We start from the raw sequence: 27,902 nt of genomic DNA, 5'->3' as shown, positions 1-27,902 counted from the left end.
AAAGAAATTTAAGAAGGATCCACCCTAAGGTACCAGAATGTTAAAAGTGCCAGTGGGAGACTTGTATTTTCAGACGTGCAAGATTCTATTAATGTAGTCTGACAATAAAATAGAATGAGCTCATCTGGTCATGTTTCCTGTCTGGTTTATCTGGGAGGGCTGAAACATCCATTATATTAAATATATTAGACATGGCTGTAGAATGTATTATGTATTTTTAAAGACATTTCTAATAGAATGATCAAGTTTTATGCTACCATCTGCTATACAAACAGCTGACAAAGTTCTGAATGAGTCAGTTAGCTAATTTGATTTGGGAGTTATTTAGATAAACCAATGTTAATAAAACCTTAATTAGTGCAAGCAGATATATCTTTAGAAGTTTGGATACAAAACATATATCGAGAGAAATATGACTGTTGGATGTTGTTTGTTTTAAATTTTATGGTTGAATTTTCCATGCCTGTCTGACTAAAACAAACAATTCAGACATTTGGATGTTCTTAACTCTTTGCAGTAGTATTCTCTTAATCCTCAAGACCAGGGTTTTCCATTAATGGAAATGTGTTTCCTAATTTCTTATACAACTTTAATGAAGATCCAGCACACTCCTAGTTATACTCATTAAATGCTCATTAAAATGGAGTATTCTGTTATCTCTGCTGCATAATTATACTTTCTTAGTTTTAAAGAAACTTTACAGTGTGACTGTTAACACATTTCTTCTTCTTTAAAAGTAGACATTAATTTGTCCCTCAAGTAATACCTTCTAATTCCCCTTCTTCCAATTGGGAACTGAGAGGCCAAAGAGAGGAAGACAGTTCCATCCAATGGTTAAGGCACCAGGCTAGAAAGCTAGAGACTGTGAGTTGTAGTCCTGCCTTAGCCATGAAAGCCAGTTGGGTGACCTTGGCCCAAGGTCTAAGCCCTATTCACTTCACAGGGTTGGTGTGGGGAAAATAGGAGGAGGAAAGTATTTGGATATGTTCACTGCCTTGAGTTATTTGTAAAAACAATAAAGGCGGGATTCAAATAAATGAATAGATAAATAGATGTAAAGAAATTACATATAACTTCATAGAATGACAGATGGGAACCCATCGTTATTCTTTTACTACTGTCTATGGTTGTATGTAAAATATATAATAGTAGTTAACTTCAGGAGAAGAATAAAAACAAGGTAATACATATATTTATGAGAAATGGCATTGGTGCTTTATTTAAAAAAAAAACCTTGAACTTTAGAAATATTTGTCCTGATAATTGAATTCTTCCTCAGTGCCTATATGCATAATACTGTAGAGGGATATTTTTTCTTTTTAAAGTCCAGTAACATACCCAAACAAATCAGAAACAATAATTCTATTTTGATATAAGAACTGTGGTGGTACAGTGGTTAGAATGCAGTATTGCAGGCTGACTCTGCTCACTGCCATAAGTTCGATCCTGACCAGCTCAAGATTGACTCAGCCTTCCATCCTTCTGAGGTCATTAAAATGAGAACCAAGATTGTTGGGGGCAATATGCCGACTTTGTAAACTGATCAGAGAATGCACTATGGGGAAGTATATAAGTCCAAGTGCTATTGCTATTGTTCTTTTAGGTGATAAACCAGTCTTTTAAAGATTTATGTCCCACTCATTGATCTCCCATTCTGAAAACTGTTAATTTTTAAATACTCTACTCACTATCTGATCAATGTGATGACATTATTGCTATTGTGTCTTTAACTAAAGAATGAAACATCTGCGGTGATAGACAATAGTTGGCCTATTTGACCAATAAATCAATGGCTCCGTTACTACTGGGGCCTCTTTTGTCTTTTATGCTATATCCTGGCAATAAAGAGATGATAGAATTACCATTTGTTTTCTTTGCTGCATGGCTTACATTAGCTGTGACCAAAGGAGAACAAACTTTTTGCACAGATTTCTTTTCCACACTTTATTGAAATGATGCTGCTCAATAAACAGCATCTGTTTTCAGTTTGGGAGGGAGGAGGGAGACTCACTGCAAGTGTTTGTGATCATCTCATTCTCCCAGGGTAGAACCGTTCATAGAAACCTGATACTCTAGGTGGATATAAATGAAGTAGGTTTGTACCTATGGTAGAAAGATGCTGTACTATGAGAGGTGAACAATAAAATGGAAACTCTAGGATTGGAATGAGGCCAGAATACATACTGTGGACTAGCTTGCATTCCACATGCAATGTAGAAGTTGTTTCAAAATGTTCTCTATCTTACTGCTCCTGCTGATTACTGCACTTCATAAAAACGAATGTTAGTTGGAGTTTATTGTAAGGTCTCCTTAAATAAAGTTTCTGAATAGTTTAGTTTTGGTCCAATTTTCTGTCAATATTCTAAATTTGAGATTGTTCATTTTGCTTGACTTCAGTAGAAATACAGTTGCCAGCTGTGAAATTTTGGATCCTGTTCTAGTATGGCATTCCAAATCCCTGCTCAGCAACAACAAAGTTAGCAGAGGACATACTCCTAGACTTAAATCTGATTCCACTTTAAGCTAATGGGATACTTTTTATGAGATGGTGCTTTGTAAGTCTGCAGGAAATTACTTCTCGGGCAGGCAATATTCTGTTTTTCAACAAACACTGTTACAACTAATGGCTAATTCTTTCTAAGAGAAGCACATATTATCTATAGGAAAAGAAAATTATCTCCTTGTCAAATGCTTTCTCCATTTCTTGCCAATGGTAAGCCAGCTTTTTGTTTTCACAGAGATCTGTTTGAATGTAGGCCTCACCCAATTTATGATTCAGCTCTATAATCCATTGTGTCAGCAGTGCCGCCCCATGGCCTGGCACCTACTGCTAAAGTAGAACACAATAGTCTTACAGACTTCTATGTCAAGCCAGGTAATTGCATTGGCCAAAAGTTAAACATTAGTAATATCATTTAAAGATATTCTTTAGAATTATTAGTGTATTATTATAAAGAAACATTTCCTGATTATAGGTGGGGAATAGTGGGAATTAAGAAAGATATGTTTGGAAGTGATATTATTGACTACACAAACAACCTATCAAGCCCCAAACCAAATATGACACGTAGCATTTATGATTTGAGTTGTATTGTTCCATACCTATAGACAAAATCTTGCCATACTGAAAATTCTATTATCTGCAGCTACAATACAGGTAGTCCTTGACTTACAACAGTTAATTTAGTGACCATTCATAGTCTACAATGGCAATGAACAAAGGGACTTATGACCATTTTTCACACTTACAACCTTTGTAGCATCCCCAGGATCGTGTGATAAAAATTCAGATGCTTGGCAACTGGTTCATGCTTATGACTCTTGCTGTGTCCCAAGGTCATGTGATCACCTTTTGCAAACTTTTGACAAGCAAAATCAATGGGGAAGCCAGATTCACTTAACAAACATGTTACCAACTTAGCAATTGCAGTGATTCACTTAACAACTGTGGCAAGAAAGATCCTAAAATGGGGCAAAATTCACTTAACAAATTGCTTACTTAAGAACAGAAATTTTGGAATCAATTGTGTTAGTAAGTTGAGGACTATCTCTATATTTTGTGAACTATTAGGGAGGGGCTGTCTTCATCCTCTTTCTCCTATACATGATATCTGGGCTAAGTTACCTCTTACTCCTCTAGAATGTACCCCTCCCTCCTGGGCATCCAGGTCTTTGCTACATTCCATCACATCACCATAGAGTAAACCTCCATGACACACATTCCATGATTTTTTACAATATCACTACGTTATATTTAAGAAATAACTGCCTAAATTTGCCTCCAAGTGTGTATCTTTCATTTTTAAAAAATATGAAGGAGTGTCCTAGAGTCTAGCTAAATGTTTATCAGGAATTGCTTTTTAAAATATTTGTAACCTGTGTACAGTTTTGTTATACATGCAGTCATTAATTATTCAAGAACTTAACAATCTTGATTCATTAACAGGCCAGGCTCATTATCTCTTGATGAAGGCAGAGGGATGGTGACTAATCCATCTGTTCAAGGTTAAAACTGTGCAAGAAAATGAGCTAATATTTCACAAGTGCTCATCCAATCTAAATTTGAAACAAATAAAAACTTAACTAAAACTGTGGATAATTAAAAGAGTTAATAATAATAGTTGTAATCAGCAACTAAATTCAGGGGAGCATGACAAAACTCTCAATTCTTACCTGTCACATACAAATACTCAATCCAAGTTTTACAGTAACAATAGCACTGAAAAGTACCTCTAAAAAGGAACTGTGCTGTTGATCTGACTACTTTATTACACCAAACCACCAAAGAAAAAAAGATTAGAAGAAACATGTCTCCTTTTTAAATCCCCAATCCCATTGGCATTGTCCAGTCTTGAAAAATTTAGGACTGAGATGTTTTCAGGATAGAGTAAATGGTAGGGAAGAATAAGGATACGGAAAAGAAATAACAAAGTTAAACTATATCAGAAAATGAAATTAATTATCCCATCCCATGTTGTAATCAACAGAAAACATATTCAGGTCCTACCTGCTCCAAATGCAAAGAAGAAGCTCTTGTCCGTGTTCTCTCTTAAGAGAGCCATTACTCTTTTCCCCATTCTTTCATTCCTCTTGTAGATCAGTTCCTGTCGGAAATACCTGTCAATCTCTTGAGCTGTAACCTGCTCATGTGGAGGAAGTGTTGTGTTGATGAAATTAGGGAGCTGGAAGGAAAAACAGGAATAACTTTCAATCAGAAAAAAATGCAAAGAAGAAGTTGGTGAATTGTGGGAAAACCATTAGAAGATCAGTAGTGGGATTACCTCTGGTAGTTTCCAGTCTTTCCAAAATCTAACCAAAAAAACTGTGCAGCTTTCTCCAGACTATTTTCTAATTTGGATTAATTTAATTTAGTTAAGTTTGCCTCCAGACTATTTTCTAATTATGGGATACTTCATAATATTGCTTGACTGTTATTAGATAACGTCAGGAATATGGCTCAAAAGTTAGAGTAGCCCACCTCTTAATAGGTATCTACTAAAAGTAAAGATGCCCTTGAGTCAAACTTGACTCCTGATAACTGCACTCATGCACTTTTCTTGACAGCTTTACATTATTTCAGGATATTTTCTTTACTACTTAACTTAGCCAACAGCTTTGATATTCCCAGAATACTCATCCAACCACCAACTTGGGCTGGTCCTATTTAGTTTTCAAGATCAACCGGGATCAGACCTTTAAATAATGACCAAAACTGTATATTGGTAGTTTGGAAGAAATGGGGAAGGGAATTGGGAATTAAACTGAGTTATAACCTATATAACAAGCTCCTAAAACAGTTTTATTGACATGGATAAAGCACATTCTAACCATTAAAGCTGTTTCTTTGTAAATAACTAAAAGTACCACAAAGTCTAGATTTAATCAAAGAGACTAGAAGCCCAATTAAAAACACAAGCTAGAAAGTAAATAGAAATTAAATTAAGCGCAAAACAACCCCTATTAGTACAAAATATAAACACAAAAAAGTATACCAGAAATAAGGCTTAATGCAATAAATGGTTGGGTGGAAGGTTTAAATGACGTTTGGTCTGTAATTCCTGTTTATTTTAGACTCCTGGGACTATTAATAACAGGGAGTTCAGTTTCCTTGTGAAATATTAGGCAAAAAAAAGGAATGGGTGGAAAAGAATTGTGAATTATGGCAAAGCAGAGAAAGAAGACTAAAAAGACTTTGGGGTGGGGAGGTTGGAGACTGTGGAGGTTCATTTCCTGCTGTTAAGCAGCATTTGGCAAGAAAAAAATGGCATCAAAGATAAGAAAAAAGAAAAATCAAAGGACACACGTTGAAGGAGAGTTAAGTGAAAGTGTATGGAAGCTCCAATTCATTAAAATAATCTTCCCAAGATCCCCGAAGGATTACATTTACTGTAGGTCTTATGGATTCAGTTTAGACAAGTAGAGAATGGAAGTCTGGACCTAGTCCACAAAACAACATAAAAGTTTTAACCTGTAATGAGTACATCACTGCACAAAGTTCTAGGACACTTCCCCTGCCAATCTCTGATTCAAATTTAGCTGTTATAATATGCTTGCACTTGGTAGCCTTTGAGAAATTTCTCCTCAGGTTTATTCAGCACCTCTGCCTATTACTTCAGAAGCACATCCAGAGGCACATGGACATTTGGAGCAAGGAGGCAGCAATGGTGCTATCTGATTAAAGCTGGGATTTTTAAAATCTTGCTGGAACCACCAAAGTTTTCATGAAAATAGCCATTTGTGTTTTTTCTCTAGGCTTAAGGCTACATTCTGTACCAATTCAAAACCAGTTTAGGACTTTTGTGATCCAATGATATCTGCTATGTTTCAGAGCTGAGATGATTTATTTCTGGAACTGCAATGTGTTTAAAACCACAGTAAAGCTACTCTTTTCTTCAAAATACTGTGGTTGTGGGAATTTCTCTTTTGCAAGACCTGTTGCTTTGATACATCTATTGGCTCCTTAATTTTACTTCTTTCAAGGTGAAAGGTTGCTTGCCCACTTTGCAGCTTTCCTTCACTATTCAGTTTTTGGTGGGCTGGGGGAGGGGCTTTTTTTGCACACAAGACAGTGCATACAATATAAATAAATTGATTGGGATTTTTTTTGGGGGGGGTCAAGCAACTTATTTCATTTTCCTTTTGCATGGAGCTGGCATAAATTAAATGTATTACTCTAAGACCAATAGCAGAGAGAAGCAGAGATTGAATTGTATATTTTGCTCCTTGTTCTCATTGTTTTAAGGCAGACATTTTAACTGCCATTTAGTTGTCATTTGAGTTGCCATTACAATTATCTTGTTGTAGACTTCTGCTTACTGGAATTTGAAATCTTGATTGCCTCAAAACATAAAAAGAAAGGAACCTTGATAAGTACAGTGGTACCTCGGTACTCAACTGTTTTGAAAGACACCAGATTAGGTACTTGACATATTTTGATGTGAAAATTGAGTTCCGTTTGTTTAATATGTGATGTGCAAGCTAGAATTTGTCGGTGTTGGTTGCCCCATGAATCTACCCTTTCCAGCTGAAACAATGGGTCACATATTAGTCACGTGATTTGTTTGGTACTCATTTTTAGTACTTGTGGCACCTTCCAGAACCAATTAATGATGAATGCGAGGTACCACGTAGTTACAATCAAAATACATGCACTTATTTGTCTGAAGCATAACAGTCATCTTCTGATAAAAGATATGGTATCTGGAAAATTAATCAGGGAAAAAGACTATTTTATGATTTTAAACTTGACCCATGAACCTTGAATTAAAATTTAGACTTAGCTGCCAAATCAAATCAAGCATCCACTGAATGAAGCTGTTTTTCAAACCAGTAAATGAAAAACCAACTCTCCTAATAGAAACCAATTGATAAATGACTATTTTACAATAGTTTGATGTCTTAGTAATGCAGTTAAAATACACCGACTTATCAGTTCTGGATTCTCCCCCCCCCCCCCCGAGTTAATGGTAATGACAAGATACGATCAATTTCCAATTACAGAGATATTGCTACCACTTTTTACTACAAAACATAAATACAAAAGAGTTTCATTCTCTTTAAGGCAGCATATTTATATTATACTAATTACATAATATACAGTATTTTTTTCCTATAATAAACACTAAATCCCTACTGTAAACTCATTTCCCCATTTCTTTCCATATGGGAAGCATCAAAGGTGAAGCTTTTTTAAACTGGCCTAACTTTATTAACCATCAGACAAATCATTTTTTTTAAAAGGAGGGTATTCTTTTTATTTCTAAATACTTTTGGTTTCCCAGTCCCAGCTCCTCTGACCAGTCCATGTGATGCCAAGATGTTTTGAGAACGGTGAGGTGCTAGGCAGATAACAATTCACACTCAAAGCACAATGGCCTTGGAACCTGATGAAAGGCTGGGAAGGAGTCCATCCTGTCTCTGAAGACAATCCCTCTCCCTAATTCCCAAGCGAACAGCAGAAGTGGAAAAATCCCAAGCATGCTATTTCCCCCCCCCCAATTCCCCTCAGCATGATGGCAGGACACCAGAGTATGATGACGGACCTGACACACTGTGTTATTCTAACAGGAATATATTTATTCATGACAAAAATTAAGTACAGTTTAAACATACATTTAATAATAGTTTTTTGTAGTTGTTTACAAAAAAAGATATCAGAATAATAATAACAACAACATTGTCATTTTAGATACAACACTTCTTTCTAAGATATTCTAAGTTACTACATTTCTAAGGCCCTTAATCCTCACTGCAACTGTTCTGTGGCTTGGGACAAGAGAGATAAATGACCCAAGCATGCATGTTTTGCAAAGTAATGTAACCACAGAGCAAATCCTGTTGCTGAGTCCATTAATCATCAGTACTTCTCTCTTTGTATTTATGTTCCTTTCTACACTTTGACATATACCATGCTTCGTTCAAAAAAAGCAACCGCTCCTTGTTGATTTATCAGAAATTGCTTCTTAAATCATAGGGATTTAAGAAAGCTTCACATATTCAGATAGGGAAGTTCCTTTTTAAACACACATTTCAAAGATACTCATGAAAACAAACTTTCTTTTCATTTCATGCAAAAAATTGCTTAGGCATAGCACAGAGAATTCAATTGATGCAAGGGATTTGCTAAGCTAATAGAAATACTTGCTCCTCTCACATTTTTAACTAGTACCATACAAATCTATCAGTAACATCAATAGAAATTCCTCTTTAAAAACAGCATAGGTCCTGCAGGAGGCCAAAACTCACTTTAAGCAGGGCAAATGAATTCTTCATCAAGAACTTTGTGACTTCAGCCCTTGACGGGACTACGAGTTGTTCCCAAAGAACTGTTGGGACAGCTCTCCCTCTAATAATCTGGGTCCACTTAACATCTGAGAGAAAGCAGAAATGATGAGAGCCATTCCAGGAAACTGGTGCTATCAGCTCCTGAGAAAAGCCTCAGGGTTCTTGGCAGATGAGTGACACAGAAATGAATCTTGCAGGTATTTTCTGGGGGAAAAGCTGAACATCAGGAATTCTTCTTTCCTCTTAAACATAGCCAAGAAAAAAACAGAATGAGTTTAGGGTTGGAAATACAGAAAAAGATTACAGCTTGCTCAGCAAGCAAGATCAACAACACCCTGAATTTAGTAGCAACATCTTTATAGTTCTCTGGGATACATTTTAATAGGATAAGAATGAATATAATAATAAGCTAGGTCATTTTGTTCAGACTATATTTATATGGCTGCAGATTATCTCAGGAGTTTGGTCCTGACAGGATTCTAGCTGACTCAGCCTTCCATCTTTCTGAGGTTGGTAAAAATGACCCAGATTGTTGAGGGCCATATACTGACATTGTAAATTGCCCAGAGAGTGCTTAAAGCACTATAGGGTGGTATATAAACCTAAATGCTATGCTATTGCTATTGCTATTTCAGTGAACATTAGGCTAAGTCAATGCAGTAATTGACCCAGTTAAATTCATCAATTTTTCTGCCATGTTACAGTGCAAAGCTCAGTGTGCAGAGAAGGGAGAACAAGGAGCATTCTACAAGATGCAGGGCTCCAACCAAGGTTAAATTCCATTCGTCAAGCAAAACTGTACATCATTCTTGCCTCCAGATGTTTATTCAAATTTCTAATTTATGCGAATTATGCAATCCTTGGTAGTTGTTGACTTACATGAAACATATAGTTCTTGTAAGAAATCAAAAGGATTTTGTTTGTGTCTTTGATAGTCTTCAAAAATTCAGAGCTGCATATAAGGGGGGTTACAAATTGGAAAATAGGAGCAACATTTATCTATTTTCGGTATTATTTTTCTATCTTTTGCCATTTTTGCAGCAAGAGCAATAAGAAGAGTTCTTTCAACCTGCAGACAGCTGAGTTTTCTTTTTAGAGACACCATCTGGAAATAATGGCAGATCATCATATAGTATTGTTTCCAGATAGTATCTGGGGCAAAGCATTATTTAGGGGCCCCTGGGAAGATCTAGTCCAGTGGGCATCAATTACATCCCCCTCAGTGTTAATTTGGTGACTGAGGCCTTTCTCTGGACAAATGGAGTGAGAAGATACATTCAAGGTACTGAGAACATGTGACATTGTCTCAAGATCTTAAACCCATAGAATCCACTTCCATTGATTCTTTTTGTGATTGGGCAGCAAATATAACAAAATGAAGTATGGCAAACTGCATACATATTCATGCATAACCTCTATGAAAAGGGGGTTAATGCTGGAAATATCCACATATAGAACATACATAAACAAATAAATTAGCCCTCTATTCTTCAATAGAATCAGGAAAGTTCAAACATATTTAATATCTAAAAGCAACTTTCCCCATCTTAGATAGGCATTACTGGCATGGAACTATGGGAGCTGAAGTGACACAAAATTGGAGAGCACCAAGTTATGAAATACTAGTTTAAAAAATATTGATCTAACAAAGTTTTAGTACCTGGTTTCCATTGAGAAATGCAATAAATACCAACAAAAAAGAGGCACTACTTAATTAGCATTGTAAAAATGTAATTTGTATTTGTGTCACTAAACAATTTTTTTTGCATGATTAATTTTCTCTTGCTAATGTAAAATCAATAAATTATTTGTGTTTCATAAATGTACCATATACCATCTTATGTGCAGATCGAAGATACCTGCTCTCTGTGATTAATGGACTTTTTTAACATCTGGCAAAGTTCATCCTGCAACAAGGGAAATCAACTGTAGGATTGTGTGTTGATAAAGTGACAGAGTTTGGCACCAATTCATTTATATGTGTCTTGAGCTTAGTTAGGAAAATATTTGTCATTAATTGAGACAAGAAGTGGATAATTAATAGGAAACATAACTCAAGAATTTCATGATTGGCCCCCTGATAGCCAAAATTAAGAAAGAAAAATCTAGAAAAAAGTGCAAAGTGAGTTTTCTATGAACCAATAAAAAGCAAACTACAGGTAGTTCTTGACTTACAACCGTTAATGACTTCAAAGTTACAACAGTGCTGAAAAAAGTTTGGATATAAATAATTCTGGGACAGTTTACTTTTACTAGGCTCCAAATGGATGTATTTACTGCAAATGAAGCCATACTTTTAATCTAGCTTTAAAATGTCATTGTATGACATTTTATGATCACAAAGTGAAATAGAACAATAGATAATGGCTGAATAGGAAGGTGTGCAGAGATGAATTAGGATGGAGATATATATTTGGTTTGGGAGTGTGCTTGTTCTGTAAATAATGTATGATACATGAATTCAGCACACTATAGTTACATACACAGAGAGAGAGAGAGCGAGAGCGCGCAAGACTGGCAGTCAGAGACAGACACTATACACTGGTGAATAGATCAAATATACTATATTCTGTCCATAAGTTTCAGAAAACCTATAGCAAATTTAGGATTCAGGGAAATTATTATTTTCAGCTGAATTAGAAATCACATTATCCTTTTCTCCCTAAGCGCTTTCCTGAATTGTCAAGTTTTTTAAAAATATGAAAGTTCTGTAGTTTGTGCCACAATATCTGAAAAGTGCACACACCCAATCTCAAGCTTAATTGTACCTCTATCAAGGAGTGATACAATAAACATAACTGGTTTTTAACTGAGTCAGCAAACTATTTTTTTTTTTTTTGCTGGCATTTTTCTTAGGGTATTTGTAGAGACCAGCTATTCCATAGCTAAAGGATTCTAATTTCATACTTGAACAGTTTGTTCTGTGTTTTAATGTAATGAGGACTGAATGATGCTTTGACAGTGGTTTCAGAGAGCCATCTGAATGTGTTCTTCCTTTCCATTAAGTACCTTGCCAATATGGGTTCAATTCTTGACCAATAACTAAGTTCCTCCCCAATTAAAAACAACATATTTTGCAAAGGGAAGCTCTGAGTTTTCATAAAACCTCACAACAGTAGCAGGAAGGAATCAAGACCAAGTCAAGACCAGATAATGGTGCTTAATTATAACAATGGCTAGGGTCTGATTTCACATGGATTGATTTCAAATAGACATCCACTTTCTGTGTTAATTATAACATAATATACTGTTTACCATAATAGAGTTGAACTGTTTCTCAACATGAATAAAATAAAATTTATCCAACATTGAAAAACTGACATTTTCAAAAATTTCAAAATTTTAATCAGCCATTATTTAGCATAGAAGTAACTTTAGTTCAGGGTTTATCATTCAGATGGCTCTGAAAGCACTGTAATGGCATCATTCAGCCCTCATTATATGTTTATCTTTTGTGATGATTCATGCCTTAAAAAAAAACAGAACATCCTAGCAATAATGCTCTAGGCATCTTCAGATCATTCCTGAGCTCATACTTGGCTTGTGGCCATTAGAAATGCATAGATAAACTAGAGTGGTTGCTAAATGATATCATTAATAGAATTTAGCTTAGAAATTCTGCTTAAAATAAATCTGTTCCTAAATTTACAGATAAGACAATCACATTTACGTTTAGCTCTTTTTCATTTACTGGTTGCATACATGTGTATCCACCTACACATTTATTTATTATAACTTAAGACCAGATACAAATAAAATATCTAATAATAGAAGAGCTCTCTCTCTCTCTCTCTCTCTCTCCTTCTCATCTATTATCTATCTTCTACTATTAGATATTATAATCTAAATGGAATAAATAAAATAGATATTCTATTCTATTGGATAGCATAGGATAGGATAGGATAGGATAGGAAAGGAAAGGAAAGGATGGATGGAGGGATAGATAGATAGATAGATAGATAGGTAGTAGATAGATAGATATAGATAGATAGACAAATAGAGATATAGATGATATAGATATATGTATAATAGCATATCATCAACACATGGACATAACTGAAGATGCATTGGAATACTCTTAAAACATCCAAACAGGATTGTCTCATTTTATATTCAGGAGCCAGGAGCCCTGATGGTGCAATGCTTAAATTCCAACATTGCAACATAGATGGAGTTTGATCCTGACAGGGCTCAAAGTTTATCCATCCTTCCATCCTTCCAGAGTTTATGAAATGAGGACCCAGATTGTTTGAGGCCTCATGCAAACAATGCCTGAGCATTGTAAACTGCTCAGAAAGTGCTGTAAAGCACTATATAAGCCTAAATGCTATTACTATTGCTATTCACATACCTCATCCATATTCACACAATATATTAATTGGTGACTTGATTAACTACAGTTTAATTTCCTGAGTTATACTATAAGAAATCTTTTGATATGGGGGTCCTCATTTAATTTTTTGGGGGTGACCAGGATCATAGACTGGGCAGGATCAAGATTTTCTGGGAGTTTTATATTGCTTTTGTGGGGAGGGGGATATTTTGGGATTTTATCTTGTTTTGAAAACCATTCTACTTTAGAATTCACATTATAGGATATTTTTCTTTATCATTTAAAATTTCTTTATTATATACATATATCACTGATTCCACGAATCCAAGCAGTTTATAGTACATCATAAACCCATAAAAACAATAAATACTTAAAAATAGTAAACTATAAAAAAACCTATCTATCACAGCATCTATAAACCAGCAATTATCTTACATATTAAAAGCTCTATGAAAAATCTCTTCCTTCCTGAAGGCCATCACAATATCAGAGCCGCATTCTGCATTCTCCTATTCCATCTTCATGCATAGGGCAGGGAATCAACATCCCAACTAGAATGAACAAATAATCCTGAAGATAGGTGAAGATAGGCAAAGATGTGAAGACCTTGTAGGTTCAAATCAGCACTTACAGATTAAAATTAGGATTTTGAATTCTACTCAGAATTCTACTAGAAGTCAATGGTACCCACAAAATCAGCATTATACAATTATGTTGGTTCTCAACTGCCAATAAACAGGCTGTCACATTCTGATGCAGTATGGTCTTCAAAGGCAGGCCAGATAAAATGTATTGTAGTAGTCAACCCTAGAAGTGATAAGGACATCTGTCATTATTAAGTCAGATCTCTTATTTCAAGAAGGGCCACAAGTAGTGTACTATCTGAAACAGTAGAAAGCTCTTGCACCCATAGTTTCATAATTGCTTATCTAGAATAGAACTTTCAAAACAAGTTTAAACTTTGAGAAAAGAAAGCTATGATTTTTGAAGACTTGCAAGTATTTTAAATAAATGAAAAAGTTCAAATCTTTGTCTGTTTCTTCTCATTCACAAAAAGTTCCTGCAATTCTGTCTCTAAAACTAATTATTCATTTTGGTAGATTAGCTCATATAATGTTGATCACAGAGAAAATGAGGAATTAAGAAGATATCCTATCACTAAGAATTATACTTTGAAAGAAAAGAAAAATATAATAAAAAGAATTAATTTCAAGAACATTCTCTTTCAACTTTTGACTTTTATTATTACTGTATTATTATGTATTAGCACATTGTTGCTGAAAGATTCTTACAAAAGAAAGTGGAAAGATGGAAGATAACTGAAATAGCAAAAAAGCACTTGTAGTAAATAAATAACATAAACAAATCACATAATAATATCCAATTTTGAGCCTTTATTTTATTTACTACAATTGCTTCCTTACTATTTCATTGTTTTTCTGTAAACATCTTTCAGACAAGAATTTTATAAACCTCAATACCATTGATTTGCAAAAACTAAACAGTTAATTTGTACAGCAAAATTTCACCAGCGAATAACACCTTAGAGCAAAGTTATTAATTTATTTAATTTGAATAATATTATGTGGATATTTAATTTTGACAATTTGGTGGGTGAGTGTTCTTTTAGTTCCTTTGTGCAGGTGTTATCTAAGGCTTGATTTATTCTAGCACTTAGGTTTCCTATGTTGGTTGGGTCTTTATTAATGTTAATATAGCCCACTGAGTGTAAAGGTTAGGGTACAGGCTATACAACCTAAGATCGATAAACCGGGAACCTTCTGGAAACATATCTCTATATCCTATCTCCAAGTCAAGATCTGTATTACAGATATTAATTCAATGCATAAGTTATTTTCTTCACTACTTACTCAATGCAGCATGCAACACAATATTTTAATAATAGATCACTTTGCTTATTAGAATATGGTTCTAATTAAAACTGATCTATTAAGAAAAAGCCAAATATCATTGAAAGGACTTTGAATTTACATAACAAATTTAGCATCCCTATGGTTAATACTAGCTAATTATTAAGAATATAGCTTATGTTCTTGAATTGATTTCTTAATGCTCATGAAGATATATATATATATATATATATATATATATATATATATATATATATATATGTGTCTTTGGTTGTTCGGGTTTTCTCCCACGTAAAATTGGAAGTGTCTTGGCGACGTTTCGACGAAGTCCCATTCGTCATCTTCAGGCTGGTGTTTTCAGCTTCGTGCTTTGAGCAGCAATGTGTGGTCTTAGCTGTTTCTTCCTTTTAACTGCCAGTGGGGGTATGAACTGATTGGGTGGGAGCTTGGCTGTGTTCTGATTGGGTGGAGGTGGGTTCTGATTGGCTGGGAGGTTGGCTGTGCTCTGATTGGCTGGGGGGTTGGCTGTGCTCTGATTGGCTGGGGGTTGGCTGTGCTCTGATTGGCACATCCACGCAAAAAACAAACCCAAAGCCACACCGATGATGAGGCACGACCACAAACCAGAAGCCAGACCACAGCTACATCATTAGCCACTTTAAACCCCTCCAATCCATACATGAAGCAAACTGACACCCTCCATGAAGAGGAGGCACGACCACGAACGCGAAGCCAAAAAATAGCAAGGCAGCCCAAAATCTTAAACCCCTCTGCAACTCAGACTAACCTGAGCACAACCAAACAGAACACTCCCCCAGCCAATCAGAGCACAGCCAACCCCCCAGCCAATCAGAGCACAGCCACCCCCCAGCCAATCAGAGCACAGCCAAGCCCCTAACCAATCAGAACACACCTCCACCCAATCAGAACACAGCCAAGCTCCCACCCAATCAGTTCATACCCCCACTGGCAGTTAAAAGGAAGAAACAGCTAAGACCACACATTGCTGCTCGAAGCACGAAGCTGAAAACACCAGCCTGAAGATGACGAATGGGACTTCGTCGAAACGTCGCCAAGACACTTCCAATTTTACGTGGGAGAAAACCCGAACAACCAAAGACCTACATACAAACACCCGCGAAAACCTCAGATATATATATATATATATATATATATATATATATATATATATATATATATATATATATATATATATATATATATAAAATGAGCACCAGGGTAGTTAAAACTATAAAAAGTTTAATATTATATATATATATATATATATATATATATATATATATATATATGAGAGAGAGAGAGAGAGCGCTTCATGAGCATATATGCAAATGTAACGGCTACCCAATAGATTTCATCCTGCAACATAGCAGACACCTAGAACCCTGTGAAACACAAAGCAGACCCACAACCAAAGCCTGGACAATGCTCCCTTATATCAACGGAGTATCCGAAGCAACAGCACAGATATTGGCACCCTACAATGTCAATGTGGCGCATAAGCCGAGCCAGATGCTGCATGCTAAAATAATATGCCCTAAGGAACCTTTGCCAAAGGACAAAAGATCATCAGTGGTGTATAAGGTCAGATTTATTTATTTATTTATTTATTTATTTATGAGACTTATATACCGCTTTAAGTGCAAGCACTCTCTAAGCAGTGTACACCAGTAAGCAATGTATATATATATTTACATTGCCCCCAACAATCTGGGTCCTCATTTTACCTACCCCGGAAGAATGGAAGGCTGAGTCAACCTTGAGCCGGTGAGATTTGATCCGCTGACCTGTTGAACACAGTCAGCTAAAGTGGCCTGCAGTACTGCACCCTGATTGTCATTGCAACTACCTCGGAGAAACTGCAAAGCGACTCAAGACGAGGGTCCATGAACACAGGTTGGCGGCCAGAAGACATGATCAGCACTTGGAGGTGTGGATGCACGTGGCTGACAGCAACCATTTATTTGACCTTGCGGGAGCAGAGACTATTGCCCAAGTGACTACTTTTCTGTTTGCATCATGTTTCATGTGGACTATTTCCTCCATTTGGATTGTGTTTTGCTACTTTTGTTTCTGGACTATTTGACAGGTTTGTCACCCATATTAAAAGGGGTTTTGTTTTGTTTTAAGTCTCCAGCCTATTTTATCAACAGGGGCTTGGTCCTTGTGCCTTTAACAAGATGGCTATAGGCTGGGATAGAACATATAGGAGGAAGAAGGATAGGAAAGACCCAGGACACCCACCCATAGAATAGCAAGAAACCACAACGAACGGAGAGAGGGAGATGCCAACCCGATCCACCTGGGCAGCAGAAAAGGAACAACAGAGCAGTGTGGGCAAAACAGGGCATACAACAGAAGGAACGCCACCATATGCGATTGTGCAACAACTTACTGAGGCTATAGGACGGGGAAGTCCAGAGGATGATTCGGCAATGACGTTGGACAGCCGCTTACGAGCGGAACAGACAGAGAGAAGGAGGGCAGGAGGAGAAAAAGCGCCAGGATTCAAATACTGCACAGGCAGAGGCAACTCGATTAGGAGCAATACGATTGACTAGGAGAATATACATACATGTACTGGTAGAATGTACATATTTTAACTTTCTATAGCACTTAAGAGATTTCCTTTATACAATTACAAGCAAAATGGCCTTTGTATTGATACATTGAGTTCAAGTTACCAGAATTCACACACATACACAAAAAGTAAAGTGTTCAAAGCTGTCATCAGAAAATTAGCATAATGAACATAGGTCTAGGTTAGAGCTCAGCAGTCTTATTATTTCAGTAGCTTAGGGCAGAGGTCACCAACCTTTTCATGCTGGCGGTCCGGAGGGAAAGGGAGCAGCTGGTGGCCCCATTTGTGCATGTGTGCAGGCACTAGCCACCGCCTCTGCTAACGCCACCTGCATCGCAAGCAGGCTGCACAACCCATGCACATTGGTGGCCCCATTTATATATGCACGCAGGTGCTAGCTACTGCTTCTGTTCACTCCGTGCGTATGTGCAAATGGGTCTGCGGTCATTAGTGCGAGTGGACCTGAATGCATGTACACATCTGCGCACACTGGCCACCTTGTCCTGTGGCCAGCAGTCCACGGCCCATGGACCATAGTTTGGGAACTCTGGCTTAGGGGATTAAAATTTTTTCCTGGCTCCAATTGTTTCACACAACTTTATTTGGGATAATGGCTTTGTTTCTCTTTAATGATAAAAATTCATACTGACTCTCTCTAGCAATATAAAGTTTAAACTTAAGGTTTAAATTTTATTGGCCTAATACCCTAAACATGGATTATGGATACATTTTTTTTAAAAAGCTCATGGCACACAAGTATGTCATTCCTTAAATAAATGACACTTTTGCTCATCATTCAATACTGTATCTAATGGTCTTGGGCTATACGGTTCATAATTATTGTAACTAGAACATTCCACAGATTTGGAAACTGTCCAGACATTCAACTATTTTTTTTATCCAGTGTTAGACCAGAAGCAAATTAATGGTGCAATTAAGACTTATCAAGGGTCCTAAATCTTTAAGGACAGATCTGAAAGCAGGATGTTCTGATAACATATTCAAAAGGGACACATAGAAACAAGACTGAAATTTATTGCCAAGGAGCATAAACACAAATGTTCTCCTCTGAGAAAGTCAAAGAAACAAGCAATCTTTTTCCTTAAAGGGATTTAGAGTCAGTATAACTTTACACAGCCTGCTACAAGATTTTGTGCAGATAGGTTTTGATGCTCTATCACAACATTCAGAAATGAGGTTCCCCATAATATGAATCATTCAAAGTATTTGGATTGGAACAGCATGTAAATCTTGCAATCAGATAGTTGATCAATAAATAAGCATGTCATCTTCCTTAGTTCTCAAGTAGCATGGAGGCTGGAGATTACTGCATTTAATGACCTCTTAAAATTTGTACTTTCTTTTTTCAACTTTTAAAGTTGAAGGAAGTACTACTCTCATTTAGATGTCCTTGGAGCAGAAGCCCCCCCCCCTCCTCCTCCTCCTCCATGAACTGCACAAATTCTTTTGCTTAAAAAAGGAGTTTGCTAACTTGCATGCTAACTACTCAGAAGTCTAGGATAATCCCATGCAGGATGGACTACATGAGACATCTATTTTTAGAAATCCAGAGGACCTGATTTTAACTCTGGAGTTAGATTTATCACTGCCAAGTTTCAATTGATGCACCAGTTAATCCTATTTCTGAAAAAGAAAATGTTTTGGTTGTATTCAGACATGAATTTTCTACAAATACTAACACATCCAGAAACTGTAATACATTAAAGATGCAGTGGTGTATTGTTCAGAGGTCATACCATGCCATCTTTAGCAATTTGAATCTGAAAACACCCCCCTCCCCAAAGCTGCAAACTACATATTAAACACAGTGTGTACTTTGACCCATTTTGATAAGCAACATTTTTACAATAGTGTAACAACTTAGTCATGGTTTTTATAAGGCCACATTATCTCTCACCTACCACTGAGAGAAATCAAGAGTTTGACCACCTCCTTATCTAAAATCAATCATAAATCATATTATATATATGATTTATAATTGATATTCAGCCTCTTATGAATCACTAAAGCTTACAACCTCTTACTATATTGAACCAGCTTAGTAGCAACAGTAACCATAAATCCTATTTTAACAGACCCTCGGAGCCAAATAATGCTCTTGCCCCAAATTTAACTTTCAGATTTCCACATCATGGTTTACAGTACATCACTGTTGAGAAACAGAAGAGTTTTAGAGTTAGAAGAGCATGACCTGAGATTTGGGTGGCATGGATATTTGTGGAATGATAAAATCAAGGTTAATGTAGATTTTAAAAATCACCATGTTAGATATGCTATACTAAGAATATGGAATAGATATACAGTAAATCCAGTTTGTGCCTGAATACAAACACAAATACCTTTGTGTTTCTCAGCACAATAAAGTTGTTATATACAAGAAACAATAGGCAAACACAAATGGTTAACATATCATGAGACAATAGAATTCTGTCAAGCAGAATACAAAATAAAATCGAGAACTGTTGGCAGAGGGACATAACTATCAATGGTTTTCCTATTTACAGACATCAGAAAGAGTGAAAGAATACAAAAAGAATTTATGATATTGAATATTGTATGGCTGATTTTGAAACTGGATTGTGTACAAATGATAAACAGATGATTGTTAAAATGCATATGTTAACATGATTATGTGAATTTATAATAGGAGCTAATCAAAAATTGTAAACTTAACTTCAGAGAAATCTCCCCCTATAGCTAATACGCATGACAAAAAGAATTAAATGAATAGGAACATATGTCTGTTTATACTACATTATAATGACTTCAGACAGTGAGGAGTTAAAAGGCTACAAACTTCAATCACTTTAGAAATGGCACCACAAGCTGAGGCTATACTGTAGAAGCACATATAGAGGATAGTTGAGTGTGAGATGAAGGCTAAAGTAGATGGAAGTTAGCATGGACATTGAAATGCTTACACAAATCAAATCTCAGGAAATGTTAATGGAAACATAAATCTGAACAGGGAAATCTTCCCTGAAAGCAAAGACTCAGAGAGCAATGAAGGAGAAATCACAACATCTCTGTCTTTGTTTTTGAAGAATGTTAAGTTTTGTATCGCTTTGACAGCTTTGCCAGAAAATGTGCTGTAAATTTATTAGCCAAGTATGTTGCAGAAACGGGTATAACAAAGTGAGCTGTTTCCTATTGTGTTTCTCTGACATACTTCAACTAAATAAACTTTGTCTTGTTCAGCCTTACTGAGATTAAATAAGGATTTAAGTGAGAAAACTATGGAGGGAAAAATGTAACACAATCACACCAACAATACAAGTTTTTGTTTGTTTTGTTTGCTGTTGACGTTCCCAGTGGAAATTAAAATCAAGATGGTATAATTGATTTTTACTGAAAAACATGTGTTCCCCTCACTTTTTGTAATGGTTATGTGAGATTTCTATTTTACTGTCACAGACAAGTTGCTGTTGATTACTATTTTTGGTGAAATGTAAGCTTCCCCCCCCCACTCTAGTTATTTGTAGGATAGCTCTCTGTTAATTTTAAAAACCCATTATCAGATATATCTGAGGCTTCCAAATTAATCCAAGTCATTTAAACTGAAGTGATTTAGGCAGTGACACAGAAGTCCTTAAAGTGGATGGATCACATCCCATTGTATTACCCCTTGCTGGTGACAGTTAGGGATGTATAAGCTGTGCCTGCTTGAACCGCTCGCACAAGGTGGAAGTTAGAAAACCACAGAAGCATTTCTAAGTTCATGATGATATAGAAGGTCTAAGAGAAAGCAATAGATTCCACCCAAAGTCATATGACACACAAATTATGAATGAATTGTGACACGTTTAGGACATTAACTGGCCTCTTAATTTATTTACATAATGCTCATTTTTCCTCTTCAGATACAAACTCAATTGTTATAAAGTCTTTTGTCCTAAGGAGAGGGAATTATGTTTAAAGGCCTTGCAAGCACTTGCAGTTAACATTCTATTATGCATCCATTCCATTAAAAAACTTTTAGTCCATCATTAGACCAAAATATAGAGAGCAACTCTACAGAAATTAATATAGGGGTAATATTGTAGTGTTTTTAATGAAAATCAGAAACATGCGAAGAACATAAGGAATTACAGGGTGCAGAGAAGACAAGCAAAAGAGGAGAGAGCATAAAGCAAGTTGATATTGGCAAGGCAGTATTAGCTGGTTTGATTATTTTGTGGTGAGATCCTGTTTTAGACCAGTTTGGGGTTTGAATTACAGGAGCAACTAGCATTATGATTATAATAATTTGAGTTATCTAGTATCAAGGAACGCCAAAAATATTGTTCTGAATGCAAAGATCAATGCAACTAACTCCTATGAAACCTATTTTCACTTTATAAGATCTCCTATCGTCATAGCTCCTAGACTAGGTATTTATGATTCTTCTAGGTCAGTGATGGCGAACCATTTAGAGACTGAGTGCCCAAACTGCAACTCACAATCCACTTCTTATGTATTGTCGGGTGCCGGGTGGGCGTGGCCCATTGAGTGGATGTGGCTGCAGTGGTAATGGCAGACTGGGTGGGACTAAAAAATTCAATCAATCAATTCCAACTTTGCGAGATCTTTTTTTCCCTCCGCAAAAAGTTGAAATTGATTGATTGAATCTTTTTTTTTTTCACACAGCGGCAGAGGCTTAAAGCGAAAAGGTTTTATAAAACCCAGCTGAAGGCCTAGGACTGGGGCGACAGTGCACGTGCCCACAGAGAGGGCTCTGCGTGCCACCTGTGGCACTCGTGCCATAGGTTCGCCACCACAGCTCTAGGTGGAAATGCTTTGACCTTCTCCTAATAAGGGCATCATTTTTTTTCTAAGCTATAATAAATAAGTGTTTTTAAAGTAACCACCTGGTCCCACTGCTTCCTTTGTTTATTCCTTTTGCACATTTTTTTGCACTATTTTAATAAGCCTTCAACTGCCATTGTGAAATCTGTTCAAGAAAACATTTGTTTGCTTGCTTTATGGAATAGGCCAAAATCAAAACATGCTTGATTTTGATCATGTGCCATCAAGTCAATGTTAGCAATCACACAGATTTTTACCAGAAAGACTGGTGTATTTGGGACAACCAAAATTTTGAAGACGTCACTGGGGCAGTTTTAGAAGAATTGATGTCTTGGACAATACAAAGCCTTTTGAGGATTATTTACTAGTAATCACATCTCTAAGTTATTGTCCAGTTCTACAATTGTCTCTCCCAAAACGGCAGAGGTGAGTATTGCATGTGGGAAGTCCTCCCAAAGACCATGGAGTTTGTAACAACTTTATTTTCAGACTTGGGCAAACCTGGAAAAGTAACAAAGACTCAGAAGATAATACTTTATGCTTTCTTATTCTCCTAATTTGAGGGTGAGGGGAAGAGAATGAAACCCAGCAAACAGGAGATAAAGATTCATATCTATACTAACTATAATTAAATGCAATGAAACCAAAAGCCTAAGCTGAATTTAATTAGTTATTGATTAATACACAGCATCTCATATGTCACAGAAAAGCGGGACACATCACCACAATCAGCAAGATCATCTATAACTGAGAATAGGACCAGCATTAAATTAGATCTGAAGAAATGTTTTAAAGAAGATCCATTTTGAGTTCTGACTATCATTAATGTATATGAAAAAAACTCATGCTTTATCTTTAGTAGCTTTTCTTTAATTCCAGAAATAATTTTAACAAACTATGTACTCTGAATCACAGTCAAATATTTTTTTCTTGATCCTTATGCCTGTTTCAGGGATTTAGCTTCCATGTATAAACAAATTCTGTATTACTACACAGACTTATAATCACTGTATCTTAATTTAGCTAAGTTTAGTTTAGTTTAGTTTAATTAAATTAGGAGTTGATGCCTGTGGATGTCATAAAATGTTCCTTATCTCTCCAGTGATAATTCAAATACTTGTTTTGAGAAATCAGGAGAATAGGAAAATATCATTGGGTGATACCTGTTTTGACGTCTCCACATATCTAAAAGAACTCTGATGGCCAAAGAAATGTGAAATTAAATATGAAATAGTTGTAGTGGTGAGATGCTACAATTATGTCTTTTTGTCTTGCCCAAAGGTAAGACAATTGTGAAATCATCGCACCTGAGAAGAATCATGGTTGAATATAACAGCATTTAGGTCACCACAGTTGTAATGCTTGATGAGGTCTTCAGTTGTGTAAGGAGCCTGCCAGCTGCCAGCTCGAAGACTTTCATGTTGTAATAATGTTTGATTCAAAGCAAACAGCACCTGAAACACATTGGAAATACATACAAGTCATTTAGATGACAATATAAAGTAAAGAATAAAATACATACATGGGTTTCATACATTCTTTAGAACAGCCTTCCCTTATCTGATACATTCTAAATATGTTGGTCTATAGCTTTCATAAATGCAACCCAGCATTTTCTTATGGCAATTTTACTTCCATATACTTATTATGTGTCCACCAATTTGGGGAACACTTCTCTAAGATTTCTTCTTTACAGCTCAGAATATTTGTTTTACTACAAAATAAACTGACTGTTTTCAACTCTTGGCTCAGTCTCACTTTCTAGGATTGGGAAACCCATGAACCTCCAAATACTGATGCCTTTCATCCAGTGGTGGGATTCAGCCGGTTCACACTACTTCGGCACAACTGATAGCTAATTTTTTGTTGCCCAGGCCCAGAATGGACTTCCAGAAGCAGCATCCACACAGAGAACATATTTGAATCCCACCACTGCTTACATCTCTCAGAAGCTGTATTTATCAAAGCCAATTATGACAGATACTTTGGAATAGAGTTGTAGGTCAACGACATCTAATGTGTGGTAGAAAAATTCTTCTAATCCTGTTTAGGATGTGGCTTCTTTTTATGACATTACAAAGAAGTTAACTTGTGCTTACACAGGGAGTTTTATTCTTATTCTCATGCAGCAAGCACATCCTCTCACTCCCCATAATAAGCAACTAAGCTAGTTTTATGAGGTGAAAAATTTGGCATATGTGAAAGATGGTTTGATATGCTAAGGGCTGCCTCTGTAATACAGAAACAAGTATGTGCTCCTAGAATCCACAGTTTAGAAAGCTTTACTTAATAGATCAAATTATGACAATGTTACCTATTAAGAGCATTTCATCTATATCTCTTAATTAATTTAATCCAATTTATTCATCCCTAGATTTAATTTTAGCCAAATGGTAAATTTTCATGAACTTGGCATTTGCGCGTACATGCATACATGCACACATTATACAATCCCTCACAGAAACACAGCTTTAGTAAACTATATGTACAAACACATGTTCTTTACTAAGTAAACTATATGTACAAACACATGTCCTTTACTAGTTACTAAAAATTGTAATATTCATGGGCTGAAGACTAATTAAATATAAGATCAGCATGCTTCTATCTATGCTTGTTCCTCATTAAACCATATAATTGGAAAGCTGATGCTGTTGAAATAATGGCAGCAATTTTAAGACAGCTTACTACCATATCTTATCTTCAGCTCAGTTGCTGGCAGCCCTATCATATGGATCATGTTTGGGAGTGGCATTTTTAATTGAGGTCCTCTTCCCTGAAGCTAATCTCCTTTCTTGAAGTGGAACACAAGATAATTCCTAGGAAGTCAGATTGGAAATTTTAATTTGAGCCACATTGCTAAAGGAATTTAAAAGACTAAAATGAACAAACTCTTTTTTGGGGGAGGGTAAGTAACGTATGTACAGGCAGTCCTTGACTTACAACAATTTGTTTAATGAGTTCATTTTAAATTACAATGGCACTGGAAAAAGTGAATTATGGCCATTTTTCATACTTATGACCGTTGCAGCATCTCTGTGGTCACATGATCAAAATTAAGAGTCCTGGCAACTGACTCATATTTATGACAGTTGCAGTGTCCTGGGGTCATGTAGTCACCTTTTGTAAACTTCTGACAAGCAAAGCCAATGGGGAAGCCAGATTCACTTAACCATTGTGTTGTTAACTTAATAACTGTAGTGATTCACTTAACAACTGTGGGGAAAAAAATCATAAAATGGGGCAAAACTCACTTAACAAATGTCTCGCTTAGCAACAGAAATTTTGGGCTCAATTGTGGTCATAGGTTGAAGAATATCTTATAGTATATTATTATTATTTAGATCTGGGCTAAATTTATTTATCTCTGATAACATCCTCAGGTTTTTTTAAACAATATTAAATAAAAATATGATTGTTCATGTAGGTAGAGTTTCGGGCGCTTTCTGAATTTCAAAAATGCCAAAATTGATCATATGCATAATGATGGATAATTATGAAAACTTCACTACATTATGAGCATATCCTGAATCTGTTTTTCACATGTTTGTCCCACAGCAACAGTGCACCAACAGCTGTCTGAATAAAATCCAGGTTACCTTGGGTGATAAAAATGTTATCTTGTACAACTGATTAATAGATAACATGCGTGGAAAAAAGTTTAACATTTAGACATTGTAACATCTCCTGATAAACCATTTTTGCCTGAGGTTTTTATAAGTCCAGAATACAGAATCCCCAGGAAATCCTCAGATGAGCTATTTCCTCTGCAGCCCACAAGCCTCAAAAGGTAAATCTTTTAAACCTATTCTTTTTGCAGCAGGTTTAGATTAAAAAGATGCTAATCTCATATTTCACAGGTCATGGAAAAAATCTGCAGCGTAGACTTAGATTTGGACTTCTGAGAAGGGCAATTTTCACAGGAACTGTAACTGAAAGATCCCCAAAACTTTCCATCAATATATTTTTAGGAATGTCAAATAACCTGAGCATTTTCATGACCTCCCTTTAAATATATTTTGGATTATTTTTGGTACTTTATATTTTTTGGAGAATATTCATTATATGTTTATTACAGAATGACATTCTTCACATTCCATGGGTAGTTTTTCAATTTTTAACCTGTGCTATTTTTAGATAAGTTATTAGATTTCTAAAGCATGTAACAAAAATAACAAAAATAAGGCCAGCAGTTTTCAAAAGATTTGTGTGCAATGCTCAGAGAAAAAGAATGGGATTTGTTCTGCTTTTGTCACCCTGACCCTTGCTTATTCTGCTAGTGGACATTGTTAGTAAGAGGTATATAAAAATATGACAATTTGGGAAAAGGACATTTTTGAACTACTGAAAAAACTCAATTCCTGTGCATAATAAACAATATTTGGTTATCACAAAAATGTTCACTTTTTCTATACTTTCCTAAGCTATTCTCAGTCAGTTCTTTTGTTGATTTTGACAATGTGAAGCTCTAAAGAGCTAAATCTAAAGCTAGTTGTAATGTTGTCTTTTCTAAGGAAAGCATGGCTTTATTACACAACAAAGCCTTCAATTCCAAATCAAATCAAATTGTCATTGCATTGGTTTCATAAATGGAGTAAGTAGTTTTTTAAACAGCTAGTCATTTCTCTTTGAGAATATTTGAGGCATCTTAACTTTGTAAAACTAGCCAAGATTTTCTTAATATAAGAAAATCTGCTGTTGGTTCTGTTACTGATCCTTTCTCTCTTTTCCTCTTTAACATATGTATGAATCAGCAGATGTTTACCCCATCTGAAGCAATGTTTAATCCAGCAATTCTTTGTGTCTAATTTGTAGAAAAAAATCTGTTTATTTACAACCAACGACTAATGATTTATTTGTTTCAATTTATTTGCTTTAGAGCATGGGTGTCAAACTCCCCGCGTATGGTGACTTTCTTTGCATTGCTGGAGCTGGGTGGGCGCGGCCTCTGTATGATGCAACTGGCCCACGAGCCAGCAGTTTGACACGCCTGCTCTAGTGGTACACAACATTTCCTTCACTATTGTTATACCACAACAATAACTCTTTGATTTAGTGACCTTTCACGGTTTAGGGAGGACTTACTTAGTTCTCCATGATCCCAGTTATAATCCAACATCTTAGCCAATATTTACTCAAGATAATCTGCATTCTTCTAAAAGATCACTAGCATTGCTTTTCATGCATTAATAGCCAAAAGAGGAAGCTTTCTTTAGCTATTTCAGAATTCCCGCACTGAGCAGAAGGATGGATTCAATGATCCTAGTAGCCTCTCTAACACCAAAGTTTTATTATGGCAGTAAAGGTGACAAAAACACAAAGGATTATATAACGAAAACACATATTTTACTTAAAAATATTTTTAAAATATGCAAAATAGAAAGGAATACTAGAATCATTTAAGGTTGAGCACAAAATGCAGTGTTGGTTGATATGATGTGAAATCAAATTAGTTGTGTGAATTTCATATATTAATTTTGCTGTTGAAGATTAATTGGTTTTTTTAAAT

The 27,902-nt window shown here is 35.9% G+C and overlaps 1 protein-coding gene across 1 annotated transcript in view; it reads right to left on the bottom strand.

The window, feature by feature from the left end:
- TRABD2B (TraB domain containing 2B) overlaps nt 1-27,902 on the bottom strand; it is a 232,199-nt gene that overhangs the window by 48,905 nt on the left and 155,392 nt on the right. Inside the window, exons 3-4 of the mRNA XM_039320030.1 lie at nt 23,701-23,847; nt 4,508-4,682 (exon numbers count right to left, since the gene is read on the bottom strand). Of these exons, the coding sequence (XP_039175964.1) occupies nt 4,508-4,682; nt 23,701-23,847 (322 nt within the window). The remainder of the gene's footprint in view (nt 1-4,507; nt 4,683-23,700; nt 23,848-27,902) is intronic.

The sequence above is a fragment of the Crotalus tigris genome, unplaced genomic scaffold, assembly GCF_016545835.1.
Source record: "Crotalus tigris isolate CLP2741 ecotype Arizona unplaced genomic scaffold, ASM1654583v1 scf7180000023617.9722795, whole genome shotgun sequence".
Classification (NCBI taxonomy): domain Eukaryota; kingdom Metazoa; phylum Chordata; class Lepidosauria; order Squamata; family Viperidae; genus Crotalus; species Crotalus tigris.
The sequence above is the reverse complement of the archived record's forward strand: the minus strand, read 5'-3'. Positions and strand labels throughout refer to the sequence as shown.